Source organism: Pseudocercospora fijiensis (assembly GCF_000340215.1).
Source record: "Pseudocercospora fijiensis CIRAD86 unplaced genomic scaffold MYCFIscaffold_8, whole genome shotgun sequence".
In the NCBI taxonomy this organism is placed as follows: domain Eukaryota; kingdom Fungi; phylum Ascomycota; class Dothideomycetes; order Mycosphaerellales; family Mycosphaerellaceae; genus Pseudocercospora; species Pseudocercospora fijiensis.
The window spans coordinates 2,731,750-2,758,093 of record NW_006921539.1 but is presented as its reverse complement, the minus strand read 5'-3'; the positions used below and the strand labels follow the sequence as shown (position 1 = coordinate 2,758,093).

At 46.9% G+C, this 26,344-nt stretch overlaps 12 protein-coding genes across 12 annotated transcripts; 5 read left to right on the top strand and 7 right to left on the bottom strand.

Moving 5' to 3' along the window:
- Window positions 1-29: 29 nt before the first annotated feature.
- MYCFIDRAFT_178162 (uncharacterized protein) lies at window positions 30-917 on the top strand (the record flags this gene model as incomplete). Its single annotated transcript, XM_007932063.1, has 4 exons — window positions 30-649; window positions 686-768; window positions 813-851; window positions 892-917. 4 exons carry the CDS (start codon window positions 30-32, stop codon window positions 915-917), a joined length of 768 nt encoding a protein of 255 aa, XP_007930254.1.
- MYCFIDRAFT_37693 (uncharacterized protein) lies at window positions 904-2,708 on the bottom strand (the record flags this gene model as incomplete). The annotated part of the gene is made up of 4 exons (XM_007931503.1): window positions 904-1,942; window positions 2,003-2,351; window positions 2,383-2,434; window positions 2,541-2,708. Coding segments are annotated over 4 exons (1,608 nt in total), but the record flags the coding sequence as incomplete, so codon positions are not given.
- Window positions 2,709-3,408: 700 nt separating this feature from the next.
- On the bottom strand, window positions 3,409-3,977 carry MYCFIDRAFT_178160 (uncharacterized protein; the record flags this gene model as incomplete). The annotated part of the gene is made up of 5 exons (XM_007932062.1): window positions 3,409-3,459; window positions 3,490-3,506; window positions 3,533-3,549; window positions 3,588-3,671; window positions 3,706-3,977. 5 exons carry the CDS (start codon window positions 3,975-3,977, stop codon window positions 3,409-3,411), a joined length of 441 nt encoding a protein of 146 aa, XP_007930253.1.
- A 4,604-nt stretch (window positions 3,978-8,581) lies between these two features.
- MYCFIDRAFT_107748 (uncharacterized protein) lies at window positions 8,582-10,318 on the bottom strand (the record flags this gene model as incomplete). Its single annotated transcript, XM_007932061.1, has 1 exon — window positions 8,582-10,318. A coding segment is annotated over one exon (1,737 nt), but the record flags the coding sequence as incomplete, so codon positions are not given.
- Window positions 10,319-11,040: 722 nt separating this feature from the next.
- Window positions 11,041-13,516, bottom strand: MYCFIDRAFT_199291 (uncharacterized protein; the record flags this gene model as incomplete). Its single annotated transcript, XM_007932060.1, has 4 exons — window positions 11,041-11,462; window positions 11,846-12,557; window positions 12,694-12,734; window positions 13,387-13,516. 4 exons carry the CDS (start codon window positions 13,514-13,516, stop codon window positions 11,041-11,043), a joined length of 1,305 nt encoding a protein of 434 aa, XP_007930251.1.
- A 256-nt stretch (window positions 13,517-13,772) lies between these two features.
- On the top strand, window positions 13,773-14,466 carry MYCFIDRAFT_199290 (uncharacterized protein; the record flags this gene model as incomplete). The annotated part of the gene is made up of 3 exons (XM_007932059.1): window positions 13,773-14,054; window positions 14,189-14,334; window positions 14,451-14,466. 3 exons carry the CDS (start codon window positions 13,773-13,775, stop codon window positions 14,464-14,466), a joined length of 444 nt encoding a protein of 147 aa, XP_007930250.1.
- Window positions 14,467-14,584: 118 nt separating this feature from the next.
- Window positions 14,585-15,249, top strand: MYCFIDRAFT_204870 (uncharacterized protein). Its single transcript, XM_007932058.1, has one exon. It carries the CDS (start codon window positions 14,632-14,634, stop codon window positions 14,950-14,952), a length of 321 nt encoding a protein of 106 aa, XP_007930249.1. The 5' UTR covers window positions 14,585-14,631; the 3' UTR covers window positions 14,953-15,249.
- A 380-nt stretch (window positions 15,250-15,629) lies between these two features.
- On the bottom strand, window positions 15,630-15,980 carry MYCFIDRAFT_81057 (uncharacterized protein; the record flags this gene model as incomplete). Its single annotated transcript, XM_007932057.1, has 1 exon — window positions 15,630-15,980. One exon carries the CDS (start codon window positions 15,978-15,980, stop codon window positions 15,630-15,632), a length of 351 nt encoding a protein of 116 aa, XP_007930248.1.
- A 901-nt stretch (window positions 15,981-16,881) lies between these two features.
- On the top strand, window positions 16,882-18,325 carry MYCFIDRAFT_208833 (uncharacterized protein; the record flags this gene model as incomplete). Its single annotated transcript, XM_007932056.1, has 6 exons — window positions 16,882-16,901; window positions 16,939-17,036; window positions 17,086-17,218; window positions 17,256-17,330; window positions 17,372-17,494; window positions 17,535-18,325. 6 exons carry the CDS (start codon window positions 16,882-16,884, stop codon window positions 17,641-17,643), a joined length of 558 nt encoding a protein of 185 aa, XP_007930247.1. The 3' UTR covers window positions 17,644-18,325.
- On the bottom strand, window positions 17,356-18,927 carry MYCFIDRAFT_58659 (uncharacterized protein). Its single transcript, XM_007931576.1, has 3 exons — window positions 18,795-18,927; window positions 18,528-18,736; window positions 17,356-18,473 (listed from the first exon to the last, which is right to left on the bottom strand). Exons 1-3 carry the CDS (start codon window positions 18,843-18,845, stop codon window positions 17,720-17,722), a joined length of 1,014 nt encoding a protein of 337 aa, XP_007929767.1. The 5' UTR covers window positions 18,846-18,927; the 3' UTR covers window positions 17,356-17,719.
- Window positions 18,928-19,192: 265 nt separating this feature from the next.
- Window positions 19,193-19,575, top strand: MYCFIDRAFT_178153 (uncharacterized protein; the record flags this gene model as incomplete). The annotated part of the gene is made up of 4 exons (XM_007932055.1): window positions 19,193-19,207; window positions 19,239-19,292; window positions 19,334-19,513; window positions 19,552-19,575. The coding sequence occupies 4 exons, from the start codon at window positions 19,193-19,195 to the stop codon at window positions 19,573-19,575; spliced, it is 273 nt and encodes a 90-aa protein (XP_007930246.1).
- MYCFIDRAFT_58657 (uncharacterized protein) lies at window positions 19,374-20,328 on the bottom strand. The gene is made up of 3 exons (XM_007931575.1): window positions 20,159-20,328; window positions 19,639-20,102; window positions 19,374-19,592 (listed from the first exon to the last, which is right to left on the bottom strand). Exons 1-3 carry the CDS (start codon window positions 20,306-20,308, stop codon window positions 19,556-19,558), a joined length of 651 nt encoding a protein of 216 aa, XP_007929766.1. The 5' UTR covers window positions 20,309-20,328; the 3' UTR covers window positions 19,374-19,555.
- Between the last annotated feature and the right edge of the window lie 6,016 nt (window positions 20,329-26,344).

Below are 26,344 nucleotides of genomic sequence, written 5' to 3'. Positions count from 1 at the left end.
GCCGGGGTGCCAGCAACACGACAGGGAAGATGCTCAGATACCTAAAGAATCTCGGAGGCGAAGACCACAAAAATTCTGCAGCATCGACATATGAGCTTCCATTAGGCTGGTCATTCTACACCGATCCAGCGAGCCAGCGACTACACTACATCGACCATTCCACCGGCAGGACCTACGACAAACCCCCTCCACCACGCTTCAAATTCGACCCCAACAAAACCCCTTCACCCCGAGAATTCGATACCTGGTCTCAAAGCTCAGGCTCGTCCATCTCCTCTTTAGACCTAGGCACACCCCTAATCTTCACAAAAACCACAACTGTCTCCGCCGTCTCCGAGCCCTGCACCCAAGATTCACCCACCGGCACACCAACCCTGGATGCCAGAATCCAAAAACGCACAGAGTACAACAACACCGCATCCCCCTCCCCCTCTACCAAATCCCCAACCACAGACCCGGAACAACTCTACTCCCTCACAACATCCCACACCATCTCCATCCCCTCCAACACAGACCCCAACCCCTGCTGTTGTTCCTCCCACATCTCCTCCTCAACACCTTGTCCCCAACGAACATGTTGTGACCGCACCATCGACCAACCCCTCGTGCCCTGCGGCTATACCGGTGAAGAAACCGAGAGGGAATTGCGGTGGAGGGGCATTAGGCAGAGTTGTCGGAGTCAAAGGTTTTATGCTGATCGACAGTGTCCTGTTTGTGGGAAATGGATTTTGGAGTGTGAACATGATCGAGTCGGGGATTTGAGGAGTAGTGTTAGGATTCCTAGGTTGAGGTATAGGAATCTGGTTCCGGAGCCGGTTCTGGTGGAGGATGGGAGGGGAGGGGATGGTGGGGTGGGAAGGTGGAAGGGGAAGGTGTCGCAATGGAACTGAGTCCTGAACATTCTTATCCTACTCTGAATCTTTCGAGCAGTGCCGTAATAATTCTAATGTTGATAATGGTCGACCATCTGACTCTAGACGCCAGAAATCCGATCAAAACGCCAGAAACCATGCTCAGCCAAGTCATATCCCAAGCTGTATTACAACTTGATAGCAGCAGCCCACGCTTCCGACCTTTGGCAGAATCTTTGACCGCAGTTGCCTTCGAAGGAAACACCTGCATCATGCAATGCATATCGCCACAGACCTTCGCCATACTCTCGGGCGGAACAAAGGTTTTCACAACCTTGGATCGACCCAGAGTCTTTCCATCCTCGGCCACGGCTTCCACGTAGCCACTTGAAACGAACGTCTCTACATCGAAGCCGGTCTCAAAGCCTTCCCAATCACATGTGTCCAAGACCCGTCCGTCCTCTCGCAACATTCTCCATTTCCTGACCTCGGTAGCTCCATTCCAGCTCATCCAGAAATAGACACTACTACTGTTAGTCCTCGCATAAAGATATAGAGCAATTTCACTCTCATCTGGTCTTCCAATCCAATCGAATTTCCGAACCCGATATGCACGAGTCGTCGTCTCCGCAAAAGCAACATCCAAGACAGTCTTTCCCTGCTGATCGAATTCAGAGAATTCAGCAATGAGACCCCAGCTCACCAAGGTATGTCCATCAGGTAAGTTCTGCATCGAGCCTTGATTCTGCGCCAAACCCTTGATCGTAGGGAAGAATTGCTTCAACAGCCTGGACTCATTCGCTTTCGTGTCCACTTCGAACACGATAGCCGAAGACGAATTACTTGTCGTCCTCTTCCCATTATACGCATTATCAAAGAGACTGACGACGACTTTGCCATCAGATTCTTCGAGAATCCTCGCATCATGTTGTGCCGAGAAGTTGAAATCCAGAAGCTGGAACGAAGAATTCTTCGATCCAAGTCTCCAAACAATCGACCCATCCCGTCCATCGATCCTGTATAACGTATCCGTATGTCGTGCGGAAATCAAAAAGTCCCCATTCTTGAACCGGTCAACCGAATTAATATGACTAAATCCACACTCAGTCAGCATCCCCTCCCTCAACCACGCACACATCCGTGATACTCACAAAAAATCATAAGCATACTTCCAACTCATCCCGGCGAACCGATGCAAACTCGGCCCCAAAACACTTTCCCCAAACCCAACATGCTCACTCGCCCTCCACTCAAACCTCACCTTATTATCCTTCTCAAGATCCACCACCCAAAACACAGAATCCAAAACCCAACCCACCCCCTCCCGAATTCCAAATTGCGACAAATCACCCTGCATAGCTCTCAACCCCACCACAACCGCCGTCTTCCCATCATCAAAGAGCCGGAATTCGTGGAAATCAACCGCCCCTCCTCCATCAGGAGCGGAAATCACTCGAAGTAAGCGATACCGATCGTCGAAAAGAGCAATGTGACCTTGTCCTCGACCGCGATCGGACGTGCCTCGAACCACGGATAGAATTCTCGTGCCGTTGGAGAAGGTGTGGGATTGGAAATTGAAGTATCTGAGCGTCGACAGAGATGGGTTGTAGCCGGTATAGATTAATTCCTATGGAGGAAAAAAAAATTAGTGGCGAAGAAGGGGTGTGTTGGAAAAGTTGGGATGGAGACGGATTTTTTTGGACTTACACCATCATTCGAAAAAATGTAGGGGGAATTTTGAATGTCGCTGGTTTCTTCGGAGGACCATGTTGAGAGGAAGATGTAGCCTGGAGAGAGGGAGGGTGGGTTGTAGGAGTGGATTTTGAGGACGGGGTTGAGGATGTCGGGACGCTGGTGAGGATGGGGGGTTTTTTTTCAGTCTTTGCTTCTTTCAATCCAGCGAAGAGATGGGTGCTGGTACTTACGGATATGTACGATTGGTATGGAACAACGGCCGTGGAATAATCTGAGCAAGCATCGAGGACGAGGAGGAGGAGCAGTAGTATGATGAGCATGTCTCAACCAAGCACGACGAAGCATGGGTATTGGCTTGGCTTTTCTTCACACATCGCGATGCGAGAAGGGTGGGATCATATTCCCAAAGCTGATCCTATAAGCGAAACTCAACGCAAGGCTAGTACAGCCTAGTCTCTTCGCTGTTTTTCAATAATACCGGTGAACCTGGTTATAACTTATAAGCAACCGGCCGGCGGAGCTATAATAATGCTTATAACCCGACGTCGCTTAGAGCTACTTCCGGATAAGCAATCGCTGCAATCGTATAATAAGACAGCCGGGGTGTTCTAAGCAATTGCTAACTTGCAGTATATGTACTACCTAAAAAGCGTTGAATATCGAGATCCGTTGCTTAAAACCTGATGTTGCTTATTCGGGACTTGGCAAGGTCCCTGCCAGATCCATGCTCAGATTCTTGGGGCTGTCGTATTAGGCTCGTGCCGGAACTTCGGAAGGGGCTGATTCCGTACACAGCCAGGACGTGAATGTAACATCAGCGGCACGTGATCACCAAGAGAGCAGTTATTATCGTACAACAATCTCAAGGCGTTAAGGCTATATCATAATCAAAGAGTGAATGGTCTTTGGTCCGCTTATAGCGGCCGCGCTACGCTTAGGTCACAATCCCCGTAGTTATTCCTCCAGCATTCTCGCTTTCGTTATACGAAAGCCGAAGAACACCCTCGGTGTTCCAAAGTGCAGATGATGAGAGATGTTTACTGCGTGTAGATGTAGTCTGTGTCCTCGGCTTCGCGCTTCCCCTGGGTGTAGATCTGAAGACAGATTAGTAAATGCTGTTCGGCGCTCCACGGAAGTCGTTGTTCTATTATTGCAGCACGAAAGAGAGGGAAAATTATGTGCAGTGATGGGCTGTCGTTGCCTAGGTCCACTCACATAGTCGGTATTCTCAGCCTCGCGCTTGTTCTGGGTGTAGATGTAATCGGTGTTCGCAGCCTCGCGCTTGTTCTGAGTATAGATGTAATCGGTGTTCGCGGCTTCGGCGATGGGTGTTCTGACTTCGACGACGTTGTTGCTACCTCTGAGGCCAAGAGGCTTGGCAAGCACTGCGCCAGACAGGCCGAGAACAATAATAGCGGTGTTCAGCAGCATTGTTGGGTTCTGAGACTGTGTCGGAGGAAGATGCTATCGTCGAGTTGACGGTTTCGATGGGAGGGTAGCTACTACTTAAATGGCCGGCATCATAGTAGCCTTGAAAGTTGAGTCGTCAGCTTTGCCATAAGAAGTGTATGTATGTCAGGGGTTACTGGCGTCGCCCGAAGTTCGAACTCATTTGCCGGCGTGGTTATCGGCTATCCCCTGTAATAACTCGTCGCTGTTCGTTCGTCGGCAAAACTAGGATGTCGACTAGAGCGGTGATTCTGATTGCACGAATCCATTATTAGACTTAAGCCGTACGCAGCATTTAACAGCAATTCTTACTCCACTTCAAGGACTTCGTTAAGGGGATGGGGTCCCTGTAGACCACGCTCGAATGAGTCGAATCATTACAGCGTGTGAATACCCACTTTCACTCCGAAGTGTTCAGACGCTGTACATGAAGAAAGGAAGAAAGCGCCTCGTGGTTCAAAATGCGGCCTTATTAGATTCTGCTTTATAAAAGTCGGTCCTTCACAGCATTCGCCTCCACCGTGCGCTGTCTTTGGTCACGCTGTTGCAGTGAGAGTGACATCCGGTCGCTCAGGTTGTATATACCTCCTGCGGGAATAGGAATTTCCGGTCGGAACGTAGAATAGAATATCCAAGCATTCGGAATTCCTGAAATCCACCAATTTGTAGGTATACGAGTAGGATTATCGAATTGTCCGTGCTCTTACAATCGGCCCTCGGTTCCTTCCTTGAACCCTATCGCGAACGCGTCTCCTGCTATTCCTATAGCTGTTTCTCGTACTATTACTAGTATATACCGCATATTCCAACTCTTAACGAACCCCCTAGTATTTAGTATAGCGAAGACTCCTACGAAGAAACCTAGCGTAGGTAGGACGGCTTTAAATTCGAACGAGAAGAAGGCGACGGCGTAGCGGAAGAAGAAGTTAGAGGATATTAGCTCGCAGTTTCTACGACTAGCTCGTTATAAGTCAACCTATATTAAGGCTATGCTTCTTAGCCTTAAGAAGTTCAAAGACAATAACAAAATAACCGATAATTAAACCTTTAAGGCTACCGACTAGCGTACGCTCGCTACGCGTATATCGCTAAAGTATAAGGTGTTTTTTAAGTAGGACTTACTAAAGGGCAAATAGCGTAAGATAAAGAAGGAGTTTAGGCCGTATACGAGGCACCTAAAGCATATTAGCGGGTAGAGTAGTAACTACCCTCCGCGGCCGGAAAACGAGGAGATTGCGCGTATATACTTCGATAGTAACGAAGAGTGTCGAGAGTTTAAGAACGCGGCGCCGGACTTCGCGATAGAAATAGAAGAGATATATAGACGAGACGTTGCGACTAGCGATAACGCGATAAGTAGATAGCGACTAGCGGACGTAGATTCTAATAGTAGTAAGGGTAAGGGTAAGGGTAAGTCTATAGAAGAGATTAGCTTAGAAGCCGAGTTGCCGGACGAGGAGGTAGAGGTTATTAACGAGCTAGAAGACGTCGATTTAAGCGGCTTGTCTAACTACGAGAGATAGACAATTATTGCCGCTCGGAATACGAGGGCTAATAAGAAGTAGAAGTAGAAGGCGGTAGCTAAGAAGAAGGTAGAAGCCGGTTACTCGAAGGACTTTAAACAGTCGCTAAAGAAGGCTATACTGCTATTCTAGCAAACTATAGCAACCTTAGCTAAGTTAGTCGATAAGCCGGCTATATAAACTAGCGCTATCTCGATAGTTAGTAACTGCCTTATAGACGACGACGTCCTTCTAAATGTTTCCTTTAAGGATAAGATGCTTATCCTTACCGAGATTAGCACCGAGAATGGTCCTATTAAGCACGCTTAGCTAACTGTTAGTTAGCTTTAAGATACTAAGAAAACCGAGCTGTTCTCGAAGTACTTTATCGCCCTTCTCGCTCGTATTAAGTAGGCTTAATAGGCTTAATTAGCGCGTAAAGAATAGCTACGACAACAGTACTAATAGCAGCAGATGCGGCCTTAGCTTATAGGTAACTATCCGCCGCAGAATAGATAGCATTAAGTAGAATACAAGAGGCTAGGTTAAGTTAGAAGAATTAGCTAAAGTCGAGGTTAGCTTTCCGAGTCCGAGCTAATATTTTATATTTAGGAGCTCGGAGAGTGTAGTCTTTATACTAATAATAATATAGAGGTTGTAATTGATTCGACTTTGTTAGCATTCGACTAGGCTTTAACGAACTTTACGTAATTTGCTATTATATAAAGTACAAATTCTATACTCTTTACTTCCTAAAGTTAACCCCGCTAAGACTGTACTAAAGTGACGTTAAGCATACTCGTAACTACTAACTAGAGAAACCGAGACCTAGTTTAGAGATAACAATATACGACTAATAGCTATATATAGGAAAGAACACTATATTCGCTACCTAAAACGCCCCTCTCGTCCCCCGCTAAATATACTAGGTAGCCTACGACCTCTACGTACTATTCCTCGTCCTTCTCCTACGCTCTACGTATATCTAGACTATATATTTCGAGATAACGCAAGTAACTTAACTACATTCTAACGGCTATATCTTCTCTAAATTGCTATCCTTTATTACCGAGACCTACATTGCCTAGATCGTTATCTTCTAGCTCTAACAACCCTTTATAATCGTCCTTATTATAAGGTACGTCGTCGAGGTCGTCGAATAGGTAAGTCTCTTCGTTTAGCGGCTAAGAGCTATGCCCGACAATAAAGTTATAAAGGACAAAGCAGGCGGTAATAAACCTTAGTTGCGCTATAAGCGAATAGCCTCTATAAGCGCCTTAAGCTAGTATTTTGAACCGCTTCTTTAATACGCCGAAGAGTCGCTCGATAACGTTGCGGAGCTAAGAGTACCGTAGGTTGTATAACTCTTCCTTCGTCTCCGGCCGTAGTTTAGACTTAATCTATTCTCGAAGGTAATACCTTATCGACTAGTATAGTACTAACAATCGCTTCTTATTAAAGGAGTATCTAGCGTCGGCAAGATAATAGCGGTTCTCGGGCACGTTAAAGCCTTGCCTTACTATACGGTCGTATATAGTAGTATCCGCCGCTAACCCTTTATAACCGACTAAAATATAGTGCAACTTTATATTAAACCTATAGGCCGCTATTACGTTAGTAGAAACCTATCCTTTGCGATTACGCTACGACGACTAATCTTCCGCTAACAAAGTTATAGGTATATAAGAGCCGTTAAGGGCACCGAGCGCACTATAGAAGAAGTTAAACTTGCTAGGCTCTTTACTAGCGCCGAAGGTATATAGCTTCTCGTATAGCAACTCGTTACCTCGCGGTACCTATATATATTCGCTCTATAGTCGATAGAAGATCTTACTTACTTCCTTTATAACGCGCGTAAAGGTTTTAAACGAGTGCTAATATGTCCTTCGTAGTATCCTAATTAAGGCATTATTCCTTAGGAAGTTATAGAAGATTATAGTCTTCTTAGCGGTCGAAACGGTGCTATTACCTATTAATCTACTTTCCTCGAGCTTCGCAATTAGGTCCTTTAATACTACCTATCGCAAGCTAGTTACTATATAACAATAGTCTTCCGGACTATTAAGATACCGAAACACCTCCCTCCTACCCTTCGAGGGCTCCGTTAGCGTTTAAACTACGCTTATAGGCCTATACTACCGTTTCCGACCGCTTCGAGAACGCGACGAGTACTAGAAAGCCGTCGAGGTAGTAAGCGTAGCTCTAGCGACCGCACTAACGACAAGAGCGAGAATAATAGGGTTGTCTATAGCGACTTTAATATAAAATAGCTAAAAGAGATAGTATTTAGCAAAGGTATATAACAATATATATACACGCGTTAAAGGGCTATATACGCGACTACGATACGGTCTCCTTAGCTATTGCTAATTATAGTAGTCAAATCCTCGATTTCGAGTAGGTATAGGCTATTCCGACTTTCTAAGCCTAAACTAGTCTAAATACGGCAAACCGCGACCGTAGGCCTGTGCACTATATCGAATATCCTATTCCTACGCTTATGGTCGGATATTGAGGTATACGAGTTGGATATTCTATACAGGAATGGTGGAAACCTACAGGAATGGAATATCCGACCCCTAGGTATACTCAACCTCATTGGGGTTTTCAGAGTAGCTCTCGGCGGTCTCGTGGGATTCGCTGGCGCCGCAGGCTTTCTTTACGCCGGCGCTCTGGTTCTCTTCCACGCCTGCCTGTGTTCCGCGTCGGAGCCTTTGGCATCCGCCTACACCCAATAATAATAATACTCGCTTCGAGGCTGCTCCATGCAGGTTGACTGTCACGGCAGTCAGACTACCATTGAGCAGTTATTGACCTAGTCCAGACTAGAGCGGACACCTTGTAATACGATCGAGAATTCCACTCTACTCAGTCTAGAAAATTTGCGGGATAAAGATCAATTCGCCTACGCACTGCGGACTCGTCTGCTCATTGCGCTAGCTTGGAAGCTCTGCAATGCAATCAATCCGCAATGACAGCGTCCAGCAAGCCGTCCAAGAAATCATCGTACCACCTCTTCTTGCCCTCACCAACCAGTGCGTCGATCATAGCCCTCGTAGCAACTTCATCTTGCTCTTTTCCTTTGCCACCTTCCTTCTCTCTCCACATCTGTTCGGCTTCTTCCGCCGCTCTTCGGATAGCAGCCTCTTCGTCTTCGTCGCCATACAGGTCACATCTCTCACACTCGGCACATCTGCCTCCGTTAGGACGGAAGTGCTGGCAGAAGTGTGCATAGCCTTCTTTGCTTGTGATCTCCGAGCGACAGATGTAGCACATGGTATAGCCACAATTGCAGACGAGCTTGTTGCAGCCGCTAGATTTGACGAAGGACAGGTAGCAGCGTGGACAGGTACGCTTGACTGCTGCTGTCGCTGAGGCTTCGATTGCCGTCCGAAGTGACGTCTTTTCAGATTCGAAGCAGGAATGAGGGTCACGCCAGGCGGCGAGACATCGACTGCATGACACTTTCATGCAGGACGAATTTTGACATCTGAACCGGATACCACGTCGGCGTTTGTGAACTCGTGATATCGACCGATCGAAAGTAGCTGCTGCTTCTGGTATGATGTGGATGACCAACCAGCCGAGACCAACAAGGAGCAGAAGTGGAATTGTGAAGATTGGTATTGGGATAGCTAGCATCATCACGAGCGCCATGAATAGGATCTGTATAGCTGGAGACAGCTTGTCGTAAAAGTTGGAGTTGATGTGAGACCAGAGGGCTTTTGGATGCTTCAAGCAGAGTTGAGGAATCTCGTTGCTCTCGGCATAGCTGCAAAACGGACATCGCTGTAGTGGAAGGCCAGACTCCAGTAGTGTTTCACTCGTGATACGAGCTTGGTAGTCATGCCACGCATCCTCGTTGTCTGCGCCTTGAGTGACAGCCCGTCGCACCAGATCAGGCGGTATGACGCCATGACAATCTTGTGACATCGGCGAGAAACAACGTACGGTCGCCTTACCTAGATGTGCAGTACGTGACCAACCTTGGCCATACAATGCCTCATTCACAGTACGACGTATGCAATCCAAGCACAACGCATGGCAGTCTTCGTCGCAGGTCGCAATCTTCTCGAAGGATACCGAGCTGAAGCAGCATTCGCAATCGAACAAAGCTTCCGCTTCTTCGGCCGCGGCCTCATTAAGCTCACTAGCTGTGAGATAGTCCGCTCGCTCTCGATCTTGCCGTTGCCTGAGCACAATGGGCGCCACGAAAAGATCGTATAGCTCTCGATCGAGCTCGCCGCTTCCCGTCTGTCTCACAGCGGGGTCTCCTTGGCCACCTTGAGCATCGGGCTGCCAAATTATGAAAGGATGACCTTCTGCAGCGGTATATGCGGCTTTTCTGGGCCAGAAGTTCGTAAAAGACAGTCTCCAGGATTTACTTGCAAGTTGCTGTAGTATGGGCCGGGCGAGCGTGTAAGAGAAGTTCTGCTCGGCCAGAACGCCTTTAATGGTAGAATGGCGCAAATTGCGAAACTCCTGGTGGAAGACTTGCTTGACGGCTTTCTTATAATTCTCTCCCCGGAACAGGTCTTCGTCCTCCAGAAGGCCATGCTCGCGAGAAACAGCAGCAGATGATCTGCGCTTCTTGACTTTCGTCCTTTCCTGCGATGACTGCGGAGTCCTGTATCTTCCTTGCACCCACTTCGCTTTCTTCTGCAGTAGATGTTCTGTGACGATTTGCAGTCTGCTGTCTTCACTGACACTCAGGAGCATTTCTCGGAATACCTCGGGCTGCACATCGGGGAAGATGTCGACCAGAGCTGCCAAGGCTGCATTGAGTTGTTTGAGGTCTGGTTCCTCAGTGCTGCGTCTTGGTCGAGCAGGATCGTGCAGGGGCGCAATGTTCTCTCCAGCTTCCGCCGCAGCTGTTCTAAGAGGCCGGAAGAAGTCTACCTTGTTCTTCCAAAGCCCACGCGGCGGTCTTGGGAGCGGCACGTAATCCATGCTTTCGAGGCAGCAGCGGTGGGCGCGCCAAGAGACTTATGTCATGCCGAATAGATGCCTGCTGTCATCATGCTATATCGATATCGAAGCAGCGATGAGGAGGAGATGGCCCCTGTCAGGTGTTCGATGGCGTGGGTGCTGATGTGAGGGAGGGTGAACTTTGAAGTCGCGGTTCGCCGGCACGGCGCCCTGTTTATCCGCTGCGACCGAACAGGGGGACTGCAAGGCAGCAAATCAAGGCCGAGAGATGGCAAGGAAGGGGAGAGAAGATAACTAGTCGGAGAGTTGGAGGATCCTCTTGTTGCTCGCACTCTTGAGAACTCCCCGGACGGATGAATGGTTCAAGACAAAGGCCGCATGACCGCATGCACGAGCGCAAGGAGGGGCTTCGGAAGCATGTTGAGAGCCAACGAGTTAATTTTTCTTTCCGCCGACCAAGCTGATGCGCTCGATGTGCCTTTCGAAGGCCTGCCTTGCCGGACAATGCCTTCTATATAATGGTACTTCGCTAATAGCTATTGCAGAGCTTCTACCAACGGATAGGGAAGCTGGGGTATCAGATATGCTGTGTCCACCACTCGTCAACAGCACGCCTACGACTGGAAGAGGAGACCAGCCGCGTACTCCACATTGCCATCACAAGCGTCAAGCGCTGCTATCGCTTGCTGCCTCGAGAATCCCAAAGCCAAGAGCTGTTGGATCTTCTCGTCAGAGTGGCCTTTCGAAGCTGGGGCAGCCGCTGAAGCAGCTGGCGCAGCTGGAGCTTTGCCGCTTGACGATGACCCTAGTGCCTGACCTTGCCCGTGAAATGATGATCCGTTTGGCTCCTTTGAAGACGACGCCGCTGCAGAAGTGCCTGCTGGCTTGACAGTGCCAGACTGTGCGCCAACTTCAGTACCATTCGGGCCAGAAATCGTCGGTTCGGACTGCTGGGCCTCCTCGAACGACTTTGGGATGTCGGCTTCACCCAAGAAGCTCACCTCGTTGCCACCTCCGAAAATGAGCTTGTTCTGGCCTAGGTCGATGATTGCTTGGAATCGCTTGAGCATATCAAGGCCAAGCAAGAGATCGACAGCCTTGCCTTCCATGACGGTGAATGAGCAGGACATGGTAGAGTTGCCGATTCGTATATCGGCGGAGTGTACACGACCAAGAATTTGAGCCGTGCCCACACCCTTTGCGATTCCAGAGTAGCGCTTGTCGATCAGTCTCATGATGCCGCATGCTTCGGCACACGATGGCGACATGATCGTAGTCTGCGCGCCAGAGTCGACGAAGGCCTTGACGGGATGCTTGTTGACCTCAACTGGGATGTATAGCATGGTCACACGACCAAACACTGCAACACACGTTAGCTGGGGGAAATCCTTGGCGCAGATGTGCATCAAGCAAGCATACCCTCCGGACTGTGCTCGTAGGCGAACTGCAGGTTCTCCTGCACCGACTCCTGCCGGATCATCTCCTCGATCTTTCGCTGCGCATCGATGTTGAAAGGATCCTCATTCAGCAAGCGTATCTGCTCCATCCGCTCGCGCTCTCGGTCTTCGTCTTCCCGCATCATCTCCTGCCACACCTCGAGAAAGCGGTTGCTGTCGTTCATAGCAGCAGCCAATGCCGGTCGCTGTTCTCTGATCTGGTTCATAGCTGCCGGGTTGCCCAAAATGCTCAGTCGCGTAGTCTCGATCTCCTCTGGGCTGTTCGGTGGTCCTCGCCGCTGCTGCGACTGCTGACCACGTCTCTGACCACCCATGTTGTTCTGCTGGCGCGGTTGACTCATGAGCATAGCAATCAAGTCTCCATCTCTGACGCCCGCCTCTTCTAAGCTCTTTTCGTCGCCTCGAAGTGTTTGGTTGTTGAGGTAGAACTGCTGTGAATTGGAGGGGATTTGGGTCTCGGCTGTGACGAAGCCCTTCAAGTCGGCTATGGAAAGACCAGGAGGGAGGTCGAGGTTGATGAGCTCCTGGTCAAGTTGGTGGTTCGGGGCGATGATTTGTATAGTAATGCGCGGCCTGCCACGGTCACAAAGGTCAGCAGCGGTGTCTGCAGCGTGGTACAGTTCATGTTTGACGGTGAGACCATCGCTCGCTCGTTGTGGGAAGCTGTGGTTAAGCTGTGGTTAGTTGTACTCACATGTTGCCTGTTCAGTCCGGCTTCCTTGGGTTGGTTGTTGTGGTTCCTTGCTTGCGTTATGAGGCCTTATGCAAGCCGCCCAAAGCAGAAGCTCGATCGCCTTCTGACAGGCTGACGGCCGGCGGCCGGACAGTGACACCCGCGGCAACGCAGGAGTCTGGACGTGGAGGAAGCAGTCGCAAAAGCTACAAGCGTGTGAGATGCGATGCTATGTTGTGTGCCGTCGCCAAACAAGGTGGAAATAGGCGATGCGTGTGCGCGGCTGTATGCGATGCGTTGCGATGCGATGCGGTCCGACGGGCTGGAAGGGTGGTTCTGGTGTTGTTGTTGGTGGTGGTGAGGGTCAGGGTGTAGGTGTAGGTTCGGGTCAATCAAGAAGAATGGATGGATGGATGATCTAATCAACAATAGAACGTGCGAGAATATGAGGCAAAAAGGATGACTGGTAGAGATAGAATGGGCAGACAGCGCAGACGCAGACGCAGACTACTCTCAACGGCTATGACAGCTACTCTGAAGCAGCGTCAGCCTACAACGCCCGTGGCGCCATACGGATTATTATCGTAGGTCGCTGCTGGTGTGCGTCTGGCTGTTGCTGCGCTCGACGACGGGATTCTTCGCGTGGCACTGCACGCGCTGCTGGCGGTGAAGACGTATGTCGTTGCTCGACCTTGGTTTGATCCAACGACCCGGTAGTATCAGGACTGCTAGCCTTGCCGCGAGTCCTGCTGCAGTCCGTCTGCAGTCTGCAGTCTGCACCTGCACCTGCACCTGCACCTCTTGCCCTAGAACTAGCCCCTCCATCTCACGTGCTGCGCTGGCCGTCGCGTCGACCAGCACGTCGGCGTCTGAGATCCGCAATGCAATCCGTGACTGCCTGATCGCCGGCCCGAGCCCACGGCCACGGCCATCGTCGCAACAGAGTCTCGCCGTCACCATGCTGTATCAAAACGAACTACATCCTCCGCCGGAGAAGGAGAGCAGGCCGAATGCGAAGATCAGCCCGCGTGGCATATATGCGCACTACTGTACTCTCGTGCAGCATACCGCCACGCGTGAAACGGCCAAACGTCACTGTACTCACTCCTGCAGGCGCGGATCGCCAGCACCACTTTGGTGTCACCAAGTCGAGCACCGCGCACAAGTACAGCCACCATTCTCCATCCCACCATTTCTGACCCTTCGCGCTCACGCAATGCCGCGTGATCTGAGCCGTCTCGTGGACCATGATACGCTGAGCGGCATGTCTGGACTTTCCAGGGCTGGCGACGACGACGACGAACAAGACATCGAGCGAGCTGGTCCAGTGGATGCCCACGACGACGACGACAGCTTCATCACTGAATTGTCACAGCGCAATGAGAAGCGAGACGAGCTCCATCCCTACACTCAAACACTCTCGCTGTCGGATGTTGAGAGCTGCGTCCGGCTCGAGGAAGCGACGTTTCCGCCCCAGGAACGCTGTACGAGAGAAAAGGTCAGTCCCTCGCCGCAGACAGCGCCACTTTGATCGATTGGGACGAGCGATGTCCCGGTGACATGTTGGTGATACACTTTTGCGGTATGCGTTGTCTTCCAATTCCGTAGCGTCTTGCTTCTGTCGTTTGACAGGCTGACACTGATATGGAACATCGGCACGTGACCATCTTTGACCTTCACCACGCTCACGATGGTCCTGGAAGAAGGAGGTCGTTGAGCTATCGCCCTCTGCACGACATCCGCTGCGACGCATCGACGCCCAATGTGGTAAAAGCAAGGTGCGGCGCTGCCACTCCACTCTTCCACCCCTTCTGTGCAGACTGTGCAACGCCTTCGTTTCAGATACATCCATGCACTGTCCCAAAACATCTGATGCTGACTCCACCTTCTCCAGTTCCAGTATCGTTTGACACTTTGTGGCCATCTTAGCATGGGCATTTCACTCCGCGGAAGAAAGAGCCAAAATCTCCATATCATAGACTCATGTCAATGATTTGTCGAACCAGCCAAAATGATGACGATGACATTACATCGTTGCGACCAAAACGACTAACCCGACGGTCACTGACACCGACATGGCAATACCGACACCGGGCAATTCCGATCCAAAATTGGGTCACAAGGAGGAAGGTAGGACCGTATGCATACACAGTCTGGCCGTTTTGCCGCAATACCAGAACCGGAGTCTAGGCAAGACATTAATGAAGGCGTATTTGCAGCGCATTGAGAGCCATGGCGTGGCTGACCGGGCCGCGCTGATTGCGCATGAGCATCTCATACCATTTTATGAGAAGTTAGGCTTCGAGAACAAGGGCCCAAGTAAGGCGCAGTTTGGTGGTGGAGGGTGGTTTGATATGATCAAGGAACTGCACCCTGAGAATGCGCTGAGTCCTTGATTCGCGTGGCGAGCTGGAACTCGGTACCAGATGACCAAGCAGTAGCGTGAGCAGGGAGTGTCTGAAGAGAGGAGAGCAAGGCGACGACACGCCGAGAACTGAGGATGCTGAAGTACTTCATGTGTATCAACTTGGTGAGATTGTGTTCAATACTACGTTGGTTCGCTAATGCTATGCAATGTGATAGACATATGCGGCAGAGCGACGATGTTAGTACCCTGGGTCCTCTTCCTATGAGCTTCGCCGGCTATCGGGGCTGCTGGAAATTCATGCAATCCCGTAACTGGGGCAGCACAGAAGTGTATTGTGGCATGATCGTTATTTTCGCTTCATTTCACCACAGCTTCTATGGAAATTTTTATCAAGTGTGAAGCGCCAAGCTTCCTCCGCTGCTTTCAGTTTCTTCCGCCTACGATCTGAACAGATTTCACCCCACCATATTCGACACTATGAGCATAAGGAACTCCTGAGGCACGACACAAAAATCATTCTCAACACCTTTTGATTTCAGTCTACCTTCCATAATGTTACTACTAAATCTCTCCCAGATGCCTGCAAAACGCCACCATACTTCAAATTTCTCAATCAATCATTTACCTCCCAAACTCCGATCCCAAAATCTCATTCAATCCAAGCCTTGGAGGCAGACCATTGCCATAGCCCTCCTAGCAGGCTTCTTATCGCACGTTTGCCAACCATTCAACAACTCTCTTTCCCGCCTCATCGTAATCTCTCATATCCTCGGCATTGTGTCCCCAGACGCTCACACGTCTTCGCGCCTCTCTCTCAGCAATGAGAGCCCAGACTTCATCGAAGACATCGACTTCTGGCTCAAGGCCCATGGAAAACCTTCTACCGGCGCGAGTCCTGGCGTTTTTCTTGGCATGCTCGACGTCGGTAGACTCGGTGGATGAAGGTTTTGGTGTGGGCTCTGCTTCGGGGACGGGTGTGCATTGTTGGTGGGCGTGAGGTTTCTTGGGCTCGCGCTTTCTGGGCATGTTGCGTTGAGCTTTGACCTTGGAGGCCATGTTGGTGTGATCTTTCATGATGCTTGATGTGGCTGGTGTTGAGTTTGAAGGTGTGTTGATGCTGTTGCAGCGTTGGTGTTCTTGAGTTGGAAGAGCTTTGGGATGGTCTTCTGTGGTAGAGTCTTGATAGTGGTTGTATTCGTTGATGAGATGAAATCTGAAAGGGAGCGTCGAGACCGTTATTGATATATGAAATGGCATCAAATCGTCCTCAGTCGTCCTCAGGGTCGTAGATGTCTGAGGCTCAGCCTGAGGACATTTGATTCGCGGTAGGAGCTTGAATGTTTCCTCGATCTTGCTCTCAGCCTGATTACCTTCGGTCGCACAGTGGAAGCTCAGCTGTTTCTTCATCATACTTTTCCGAACCCCGATTTTTTGTCGGGTTGCTACTCGCTGCTATCGCTGATTTACAATTCGAGCGATGCTACGTTCCATGCGGGCCCTTTTCCAAGAGCTGCTATTCGAGCTTCAGCGGCCACATGGCGTGGCCAAATGCCCAGCAAAAAGTCAATCAGGCTGAAAGCACTCTCACGATGCGCTTTCACGATGCCATCAAAATTGTACATGCTGGACAGTGATTATAGTGTACAGTTCCTCTGAGTTTACACTTCTTCTGAAGGTACAGAACAGTGTCGGAAGTAGTAAAAAGGAAGCACGACCACCATGGGACTCGAACTGTGAGACATATTAGCCAACAAGACCCTACATGGCACACACACAATAGTCTATACACACCCCACAACCTTCTGCTTGCCAGTGCTCGTTATTCGGACGAGCTAGGAGGCAGACGCTCTACCATTGAGCCAAGCGGCCCCAAAGTAGTAGGTAGAAGCCCTGTTTTGAGGGTCATGTGACTTCTTTACACAGTATATAGATCATTTTCACGCCTCTCAAATGGAACATGCACTTGGGGCGCACTTCGTAAGCTATTCTTGAGGTTGGGCAAGGTCTTCTATAGCCTGCTGCTCGGGCTCTTGCTATATGGCATCATTTCGTCGGGTATTCTCATGTGCCAGGGAGGCGACGGCCACAACGAGGTGTATGTTGAACTCCTTGGTGGTCCGAGCTTCTAGTCGCGTGTAGGCTGACAATTGACCTCCGCCAGATGGGAATAGAGACATTTTGGGAAGTGCTCTCCATTGCAGAAGACTAGCCGGTGCTCATGGGGATCTCCATTTGGCTCCATGCGCTGCCCCGATCGCTCTCGATCCGATCCCGACCTTGCTCCTGCAAACTTCGTGATGCCTCTTCCCTCATGCGACCAGCACGATCCAGCGTCCAAGCACCAAACCTACACCGAATTATCGAGCTCCTGCACCAATGTCGATCTGATGGAGCGCGATTCCCTGCGTACGGAACGATAGCGCGTCTCCTTGTCGTCCCACGTTGAGAACAGCTTTGCACAAGCGAATGTCTCCTTACGAAGGTGTCGGAATCGCGTCACATCTCAGCAGAGGATCAAAGGGCTGTGCCGTGATCGTGGCCATACGGACCGAGAATCAGGATGCTGAAGCGTGAGATACGAGAAGGTGAGGTGGAAGCGTGAAAAGCCAGTATGAAAAAGAGACGAAAGGCGGGTGAAAGAGATGCATCCCACATGGGCGCCTCGCGACTGCTGGGAGTCGCTCAACACTACACAGACTGGGAACAGGACCATATCTGATCATACACAGTAGCTCGGCTCGTAATGAATCAATTCTCTATTGAGTTTGATCTACGATGCTTCCAAAGGCAGTTGTTCAGAGCTCGACCACGACCTTCTTAGCACTGACGCCAGCCTTGTTCTTGTCCATACCCTTCTGAACACTCTCGAGGCCCTTGCCGATGACTAGCGGCTCTGGTACTGCCTTCAGCTTACCCTGCTCCAACGCAGGTGTGATGTACTTCTCCCAAAGCGGATGATTCACAGCATTAATAGCGAAGATTTTTCCAAACTTGATGCTTGATGGCTTGCTCTCTGGACCATCCATCGTGGTAGCTACAGTACCGCCACCAAGCTTCTCGGCGATTGGGACGACATGCTTGAAAGATGATTCCAATGAGATGGCATCATAGACGCCAATGAAGTCGCCGCCGGCAGCCTTGACAGCCTTCACCACATCATCGACAACGTTCGGATCATTGTAGTCGATGGCTTCGCTGGCGCCCAGCTTTTTCACGAAGTCATGATTGTGCTTGCTCGCAACTGCGATTACTTTGACGCCGGATGCGATTGCCAGCTGGACCGCGAGAGCACCGACTGACGAAGAGCCGCCCCAGACGACGATGGTCTTATTGATCGACTTTGGCTCCAAGGACGGATATGGAAGTCCGAAGAAACCATCCTCCTTGGCATATAGGCCATGTCCAGCAGTGTCAATGGCGAGAGGGAGCACTGCGCCTTCGGTAAACGAAATGCTGTCTGGAAGCTTGGCAGCGTAAGACGACTGGATTCTGGTATACAGCTGAAACCCTCCGTCCTCTGGCTTTTGCGTTGCTAATGAAATGGCATGGCTGCATCATTGTCAGAGACCGAGATGCTTGGAACTGAAACACGGTGGTACTTACCCGAGCACTCGGTCGCCTTTCTTGAATTTGGTCACGTTCTTGCCGACTTCATGTACCTCACCGGCAACATCAGTCCCCAGAATGAAAGGCCAGTTCTGGACAATGAACTTGTAATCCTGGATTTTCCAGTCCACGGGATTAATTGCAATTGCGTGGTTCTTCACAACGATATCTTCATCGCCTGGGACTGGGATATCGGCTGGTCCAACCTGAAGTAGACCAGCAGTCAGTATTCATTGCCTTCACAATCTGGATGCTATGTCTTACCCTCAGAGGGTTGCTTGGCTCCTTGTCGATCCACGCGGCTTGGTTGGACATGATGTTCGTATATTGATTTTGCCAGAATTTCGTCGTCCTTGACTCTTTCTTGTCTTGTTTCCTATTCTTTTTTCCAGTTTCTAGCGATTCTCTGTCCTTTCTATAAATACTGGGCTGGTGTTGCAAACTTTTAAGTTCTGATGCTGCTTAATAAAGCGATTCGGCGAATTGGCTCGATTCTCCGCAAGCTGATCGAGCATTGATGCAATTGCCATCGTGCTTCTTGCTTTCGATGACGTTAGCAGGATCGGATAAAGCACTTTGCCTGTCCGGTTAAGGTTCCTTCCAACTTGGAATCATTCTGCCGTACTACGGTGCAGATGACAAAGTGCGTTCGCTAATCGACAATGCTAACCGAAATAGTTTTTCAGGACGCATGAAAGCTATAACAAGATCAATGCGAAACGCAATATCAAGAGATATTTATTAGATGTGCCCAGGATGAAAGTTGCACATATTCAGCTTAACCCGGCGATCTCAAGCTCCAGAAAGTTGAAACAGAAGTGCTCGGCACACCGAAGTCGTCAGCACTCCAAAATCGAAAAGCAGTAGTATTTTATTATGGCAATGCCAAATATAATTCTATATGTAGCTGGCGAGGAAATTATACTGGCAAGGCTCTAGGCATCTCAAGCCATGAAGAACCTTGGCCGCAACCCATAATTCCAGTGGAGTTCTCCTCCTTTTCCAGGCAACATTGCGCAAGACGTCTACCCACAGCAGAAAGTGATTTCTCGTTCGTCGTTGCTGGATACGATCAGCCATCGCTCACCAAGAAGACGAGCATACTTACGATAATGCGATGCTTGTCCAGTTGAAGGCAAAGGCTCCGAGGAAAGCGCCAATGAAGATACAGATGATAATGTACCCATTGAAGTACATTGCAAGAAGCATGATGAAGTATGCGACAGCAAATTGAAGCATATGCAGCAGTGACCGAACTAGTTGCTCGAAGATGGTCGGCCTGAAGCTCTTTCGTCGTGCGGGAAGCCGCTCTGCAACAGCAACAGCAGTAGGACCCTTTCTGGTGGTGTCGCTATCCGAGGCTTGCCCTTCGTTCGAAATCGGAACTGGCGTTGCTTTGACACGACTGCGAATCAAGAATGCATCGTACTCTTTTGCAGCTCGCCGCAGCCCCTCGAGAACCATCACCAGGAGTATCACGCCGATGCAAGAGCCTGCGAACATGCCGCTGGATGTGATGTGCCAGCTTTTGGCGAGGAAGCAAGCGTCGATGGTATACCAATTCCAAAGCATCTTCACTTGTCAGCTAATGGATTAACACGGTCGATTTTACCTCGTGGTCAACGCACCGAGATCTTGCAGGAGTTTGCGCCACCCATACCCATATCACCCATCGACATGCTGGAGGACGTCGCAGCTGCAGCGGACGCTGTGGCAGTGCCAGTCATTGTTCCCATACCAGTCATAGATGCCATGTTCGAGCTCATGGAATGATCCATTGTTGCGGATAGGGGGTCGGTCGTATCGTGGTTGAGTCTGGTAGTGGATGGAGCAAGATCTATCTAGTCATATTTGCTCAATCGCACACGCCACATTCAACCACCTGCAGTTGCATCCCCGGATGCAGATTGGGACGGGAAGGCCCAAGGACGAGGATCCTGGTGCTTGGCAAGGAGCCCTGCGAATGATTGAGCAAGTTAAACTGCATCTCATTCGCTGGATTGGAACTAGGGAAGCGACAAAGAACTCATCTCTATATCACGTCTTTGCCATTGTTAGGCCCTGTATACTTCGATAATATATAGCATATTATTGTCTAATAATACGCATAATATAGCTGTCTCTTTTAATAATATGCTATTAATAGTACGCTACCTAATCTCGCTACTCGCTATCTACTTCTAGTATATAGATAGATAGATAGATAGATATTTTATTTGCCTGTTGTAGTGCCTTTCGGCCTATGTAGGTCTGTTTCTATATATTGTTTTAGGTAGGAAACTAACTTAGTTAGTAAAAACCTCCCTCCTATCCTATTTATAAGTATTAATCTTCCTCGTTTCCTTATTTTCCTTCCTCTAGGGTATACTAGTATTATAGTTGTTACCCTCTAACTACCTTGCCTACTACCCTACCCTTCTTTCCCCCTCTTCTTCCCTCCTCCTTATCTACTCCTTAGTTTCCCTTATTAGTACGAATTGTTATACGAATCCCTGTTTAATAATCCACTTTACTATCCTCTTTAGGTCTTCCTTGCTCTAAATTAGCTTGTCGTATTCCCTTTCTATTGCTTTTAGTCTCTAATTACTTCTGCCTTCTAACTATTAAGGGCAGACTAGCAGTATATACTTAGGGTTCTAAGATTGGTAGCTATATTAGCAAGCTTTGCTTTTAATTCCTAGGACGTTTCTTCTAAATAGGTAAGATCTAAGTCTAATATGTTTAGATCTGATTTAGATAGCTAGGCTTGCCTCGGCCCTATTTAGGTCCTTATAGAGCTAGTAGTTATATTAACTAAATTTGATTAGTGCCTTTAGGGTTCCTAGTCTGACTTATGTTTTATTCTATTCCTGCTCCTATAGGTATCTAGCAATTGATTCTGCTAGGCTTTGTTTCTCTCCCTTTAGCTTATCTTCCTTTAGCCTTGTATTTAGTCCCTAAAGCTCTTTCTCTAGTATTTCTCTTATTAAGACTCTATATTGCTCTAGGTCTTTAACTTTCTAGGGAGTCATTTATAGTCTGTCTCGCCTCCTATTCCTAATACACTAGGCTTTTATCTTATCTAGTGCCTTTTAGATAGTCTATTAGGCTAGGTATTCTATTGTCTTTACTATATATTAGTGTCTTAGTCCCTTAAAGTATTGTTTAACTAGTGGGATCCCTAATTCTATTTCTACTACCCTTGTTAATATAGTTTTATATGCTCCTAGGATTTTCTTTAGGCTTTAGGTTTAGGACCTACTAACTAGTTGCTTAATCCTCTTTAGTGTTTTCTCCTAGGCTGTCTATATCTATACTCTATATAGCATTGCTAGCTTAACAATTGCTTTATATATAACTTTAGCTTTCTCGAATGTAGCCCCCTATATAGAGGCTGTAAGCCTATTAATAGATTGTATATTAGTATCTGCCCTCTACTTCGCCTTCTTTACTTATAGTCCCTAATTTAGTTTTAGATCTAGCTAGATCCCTAGTACCCTAAGCTCTGCTAATAGTTAGGTTTCAAAGCCTTAGATAGTAATTAATTGCTTTATATTATAGGTTGATTTAGCCTTGCTAAAGTAGATAAGCTAGTACTTTTCTAGGGCGAATTTTGCTCTATACCTCCTTACCTATTTTTTATACTCCTAGTACTTCTCTTCTAGGATCTTATAGTTGGTTTCTGTTGTCTTAAACTAGGCTAGGATGTTTATATCATCTATAAACCCTAATACTAATGTGTTTTTTGATTCTAGGAGTAGGAGTAGGTCTGCTATAAAGATAAGGAAGAGGATTAGGGAGAGTATTAATCCTTAGGGGATTCCCTTTTTAGTTAGTATTAGGTCTGATTTGAATTTGCCTAGAATAAGCTATATTGATCTTTCCTGTAGGAAGGACTAGATAAATTAGACTATCTAGTTTAGTATAGCTTTCTATTTAAGTATATATAGGAGCCTTTTATAGGAGACATTATTAAAGGCTCCTAAGATATTAAGGGAGAGGAGGGTTGCTACCTAGTTTTAACTATAGTGCTAGATATATTTAATCTATTCTATAATTAGTTCTATAGCTGTTAGTATTGACCTCTTCTTTCTTCCTTCTATCTAGCCTTTAGGAAGGATGTTCCTCTCCTCGGCAAAGGTTGTTAGCCTTTTAGCGATAATTTTTTCTAGTACCTTGCCTATTGTATTAAGTAGGGCTATTAGTCTATAGGCCTTAAGCTGTATATAGTCTTCCTTCTAGGGCTTCCTTAGCACTACTATTAGGGACTTCCTAAATAGTCTTAGGTAGTGTCCTAGTGCTAGGCTTTATAAAAAGATATTAGCTAGTGCTAGGGCTAGCTCCTTCCTATATGCTTTTAGAAGTTTGTTATAGATCTTGTTTTCTCCTAGTACCTTATTGCCTGGAATTTTCTTTAGGATCCTTTTAATAGTTTCAGGTTTAACCTAGGTGTCCCTTAGTGTGCCTAGTAGTAGAGTCTCTTGTTCTTTCTCCTTTATGTCTAATAGGTCTGCTTGTACTTTTCTATAGAAGAAGTGTTAGCCTAGGGCTCTTACTTTCCCTTCTATTGTAGTCTGCTTTTGTCCTTATTAGTCTATAATGTCCGGGAATTGTAGTAGTATATCCTTGTCCTATTTAGGTCTCCTTGCCTATTTAGCTATCCTCTATATCTCCTCTAGTTTCTTTGTAATTATTCCTATTATAGATCTCTATTCTTATATCTTATCTTTCTTAATCTAGATCTTCTTTTCCTAGTAGGCTTTGTTATAGTTATCCTATACTTCCTAGGTATAGGTTTGTATCTACTGCCTCCTAGCCTTCCTTACTACTTTAACCTTCCTTATACACTTACTAGTCTAGTATAGTTGCTAGTATAGTAAATGTTTCTTTACTAGGATATGCTTTCTAGCTACCTATTTTAGGATTCCTATTAGTTCTTCTACTGCCTTGTTAATATCCTCTAGCCTTAGTAGGTACTTTGTTAAGAGTTCCTCTAGTTTTAGGTCTCTTTCTAGTTCCTCCCTAATCCTGCCCTATTAGGCACCTTTCTAGTTAAGCTTCTCCTCTAGTTCCCTTTCCTAATTAGCTTAGATATTTAGCTCAATCTGTACCGGGAAGTAGTCTAATAATTCTTCTAGTTCCTAGTTAACCCTGCATCTTGTAATCCTATTCCTAATCTAATATAATGCAAAGTATAGGTCTAGTATGCTACTACTTCCTCTTACCTTCTAAGTAATTAGTCCCTTTAGGGTAACAATTTCTATTCCTTCCCTCTCTAGTATATTAATTAGTCTTCCTACTAGGAAGTAGTAAGCTAGGGTAAAGTCTAAGCCCTAGAGGGGGTAGTAGAGGTTGAAATCCCTAAGTAGGATTTAGTAGGTGTTCCCCTAGATAACTCTAGGTAGTCTTTCTAGGGTTTTTAGTTAGGTACTGCTTCTTAAGTCTAGTAGTAGGTTGTATATATAGTAGACTTAGAGTGTACCTTAGGATGTCTCTACTTAAACTAATATTAGGTCCCTATCCTCCTATAGTATAGCCTACTAGGTTTCTATATCTATCTCCTTACTAATATAGATACATATCCTTAGGGCTCCCTAGTTGTAGATAATTAGGTAGTATCTTAGGTCTTTGACTATTGCTAGTCTCTTTGTATATAGGTTAAGCTAGGGCTCTTAGATTGTAATAATATAATGTTCTTTTAGGTTTAGTACTTAAAGGAAGCTCCTCTGTACCTTATCTTTGCTCTTGTTAACATTGTACTATATAATGTTTAGTAATATTGCAATATTTATTAGGTTTTATCTATATTATTTCCCTATAAGTTTTCCTTTAGTCTTCCCTAACTTTGGACTAACATTTGACTAAGCTTTGTCTACCCTGCTTCCTTTCCTATAATATTAAGGTATCTTAGTCTCCCTAATTGCTAGTGACTCTCTTATGCTAGTAAGGCCCTGAATGTAAACCTATTATCTTGCCTAGACCTCTTTTATAGCACTTAGCTAGGTTGCTTCTATACCTAGCTGCCCTAGCTTGTTGTATATCTTTTTAGTATATTAATTCTAGCCTCCTTTGCCTTCCTCGCTGCCTGTATTCTTACTAGGCATTCCTTCGCCTAAGAGGGGTGTCTTTTAGTGTAGTATGCATATCTTGCTTCTCCCTTATATGCTTTGTATTCTTTAACCTAGTAATCCCCTATACAATAGGAGTAGGTATTAGTTGTCTTTATATACTTAGCTGCTAAGTGTCTATAGTGTTAACATTTAAAGCACTGTATTATCCTATAGTTGCTTCTATATATCTCTGTTTCCAATCTTTTAAAGTCCTAGAACAACCCCTAGTCTAGTACTATATTGGCTTGCTCTACACTCCCTACCTAGATAATTAGGGAAGACTGCTTCTTAGTCTCTTCGATTTTCCTCTTAATCTATGCTACTTTTATAATCTTTAGGCCTAAGTATATAGCTTAGTTTTGTCTCTATAGGCTCTTAATATCCTGTTCTTCCTTAAAGCTTCTTATTATACTATAGGCTATAATTATAAATTGCTATTAGGAGACCTTTACTGTTTTCCCTATCTTAGTTGTCTATTCTTTTTGTATTTCTAGCTTCTTTTTGTCCTGCTCTTATACTATAAACAGCTTAATTACCCCTTTACCTTCGTTCCTAGCCCTAATTACCTCTTTAACTACAATTCTTTCTATAATCTCTTTCCCTATAAGTCCTTAGATTTCCTTTTGCTCCTATAGGTCCGTAATATAGACTCTAACTACTATCCTCGGGGGTTTTAGCGCCTCCTAACTAGCTACTGCTGCCTAGGTATAGTAGTTTAGGCTTATCTCCTATTGTTTCTTCGTAATCTTTGCTACGACTGTATTAGCTACCTTTGTAATTACGTAGCTTACCTAGTTGTAGATTGCTTTCAGTCCTCTAAGGAGTTCTAAGATTATTATTCTATATGCCCTCTTAGGGGTTCTTCTATCTTCCGCCTTTAGTACCTCCTCTGCCCTAGTATATAGTGCTTTCTATTCGTCCTCCCTTCCTTCTTAACTGTCTTCCCTTCGTCTCTGATTGTTCGCGGAAGCAGTAAGAAGGGCTCTATACTCGAGGATACGCTTTGCAATCTCACTTCTAGTATATATACGTATTTTAATAGCGCTATTAAGCGTAGTTAAACCGCTAGTTTTGCGATACGCCTAGAGTATATCGTAGGCTAGTTTGAAGCCTGTTTAGGGCCTATAGACCTTGTTATAAGATAGCTTATTTAGTCTTAGTTATCTTCTTTTTCGACAACTTAATATTCGAAGCTATATTAGATACGATATAGCAATAGCAATAGCAATAGTATAGATATACGTAGATACGCGAGGTTAGAGCCCTTACTAAGAGCCGGAAAGTATAAAAACTAAGGTTATTATAAGAACCTAAGCAAGTAAAGTCTCCTATTATGCCTTAGCAAGCCTATATAACAATTATATAATGTTATTACGTACACTACGGTGCTGTCTCGCTAGCGTAAAGCCTGCTTAGCGTATACGCGGAAAAGCTCGGTCGCTTATACGGATATATTATATACTCGGTTACCGGCTCGGTATATATACTATCTATACGTAGCCTAGTTAATAGTAAACGCTCTGCCCTGTTCTAAGAAAGGTACGGTTTAGTTCTACTTTCTACTACGGCGATTAGTAGAGGGTATTCTATACGTTGCTATATATCTATTTTCTTATAGTTCTAAACCGTCTACCCTTCGTAGCGGCCTATAGAATCCCGAAAGATAAACGCAAGCGATCCGAACGCGCCGGGCGCGGGAAACGCATAGAATAAATATAGGAGCGC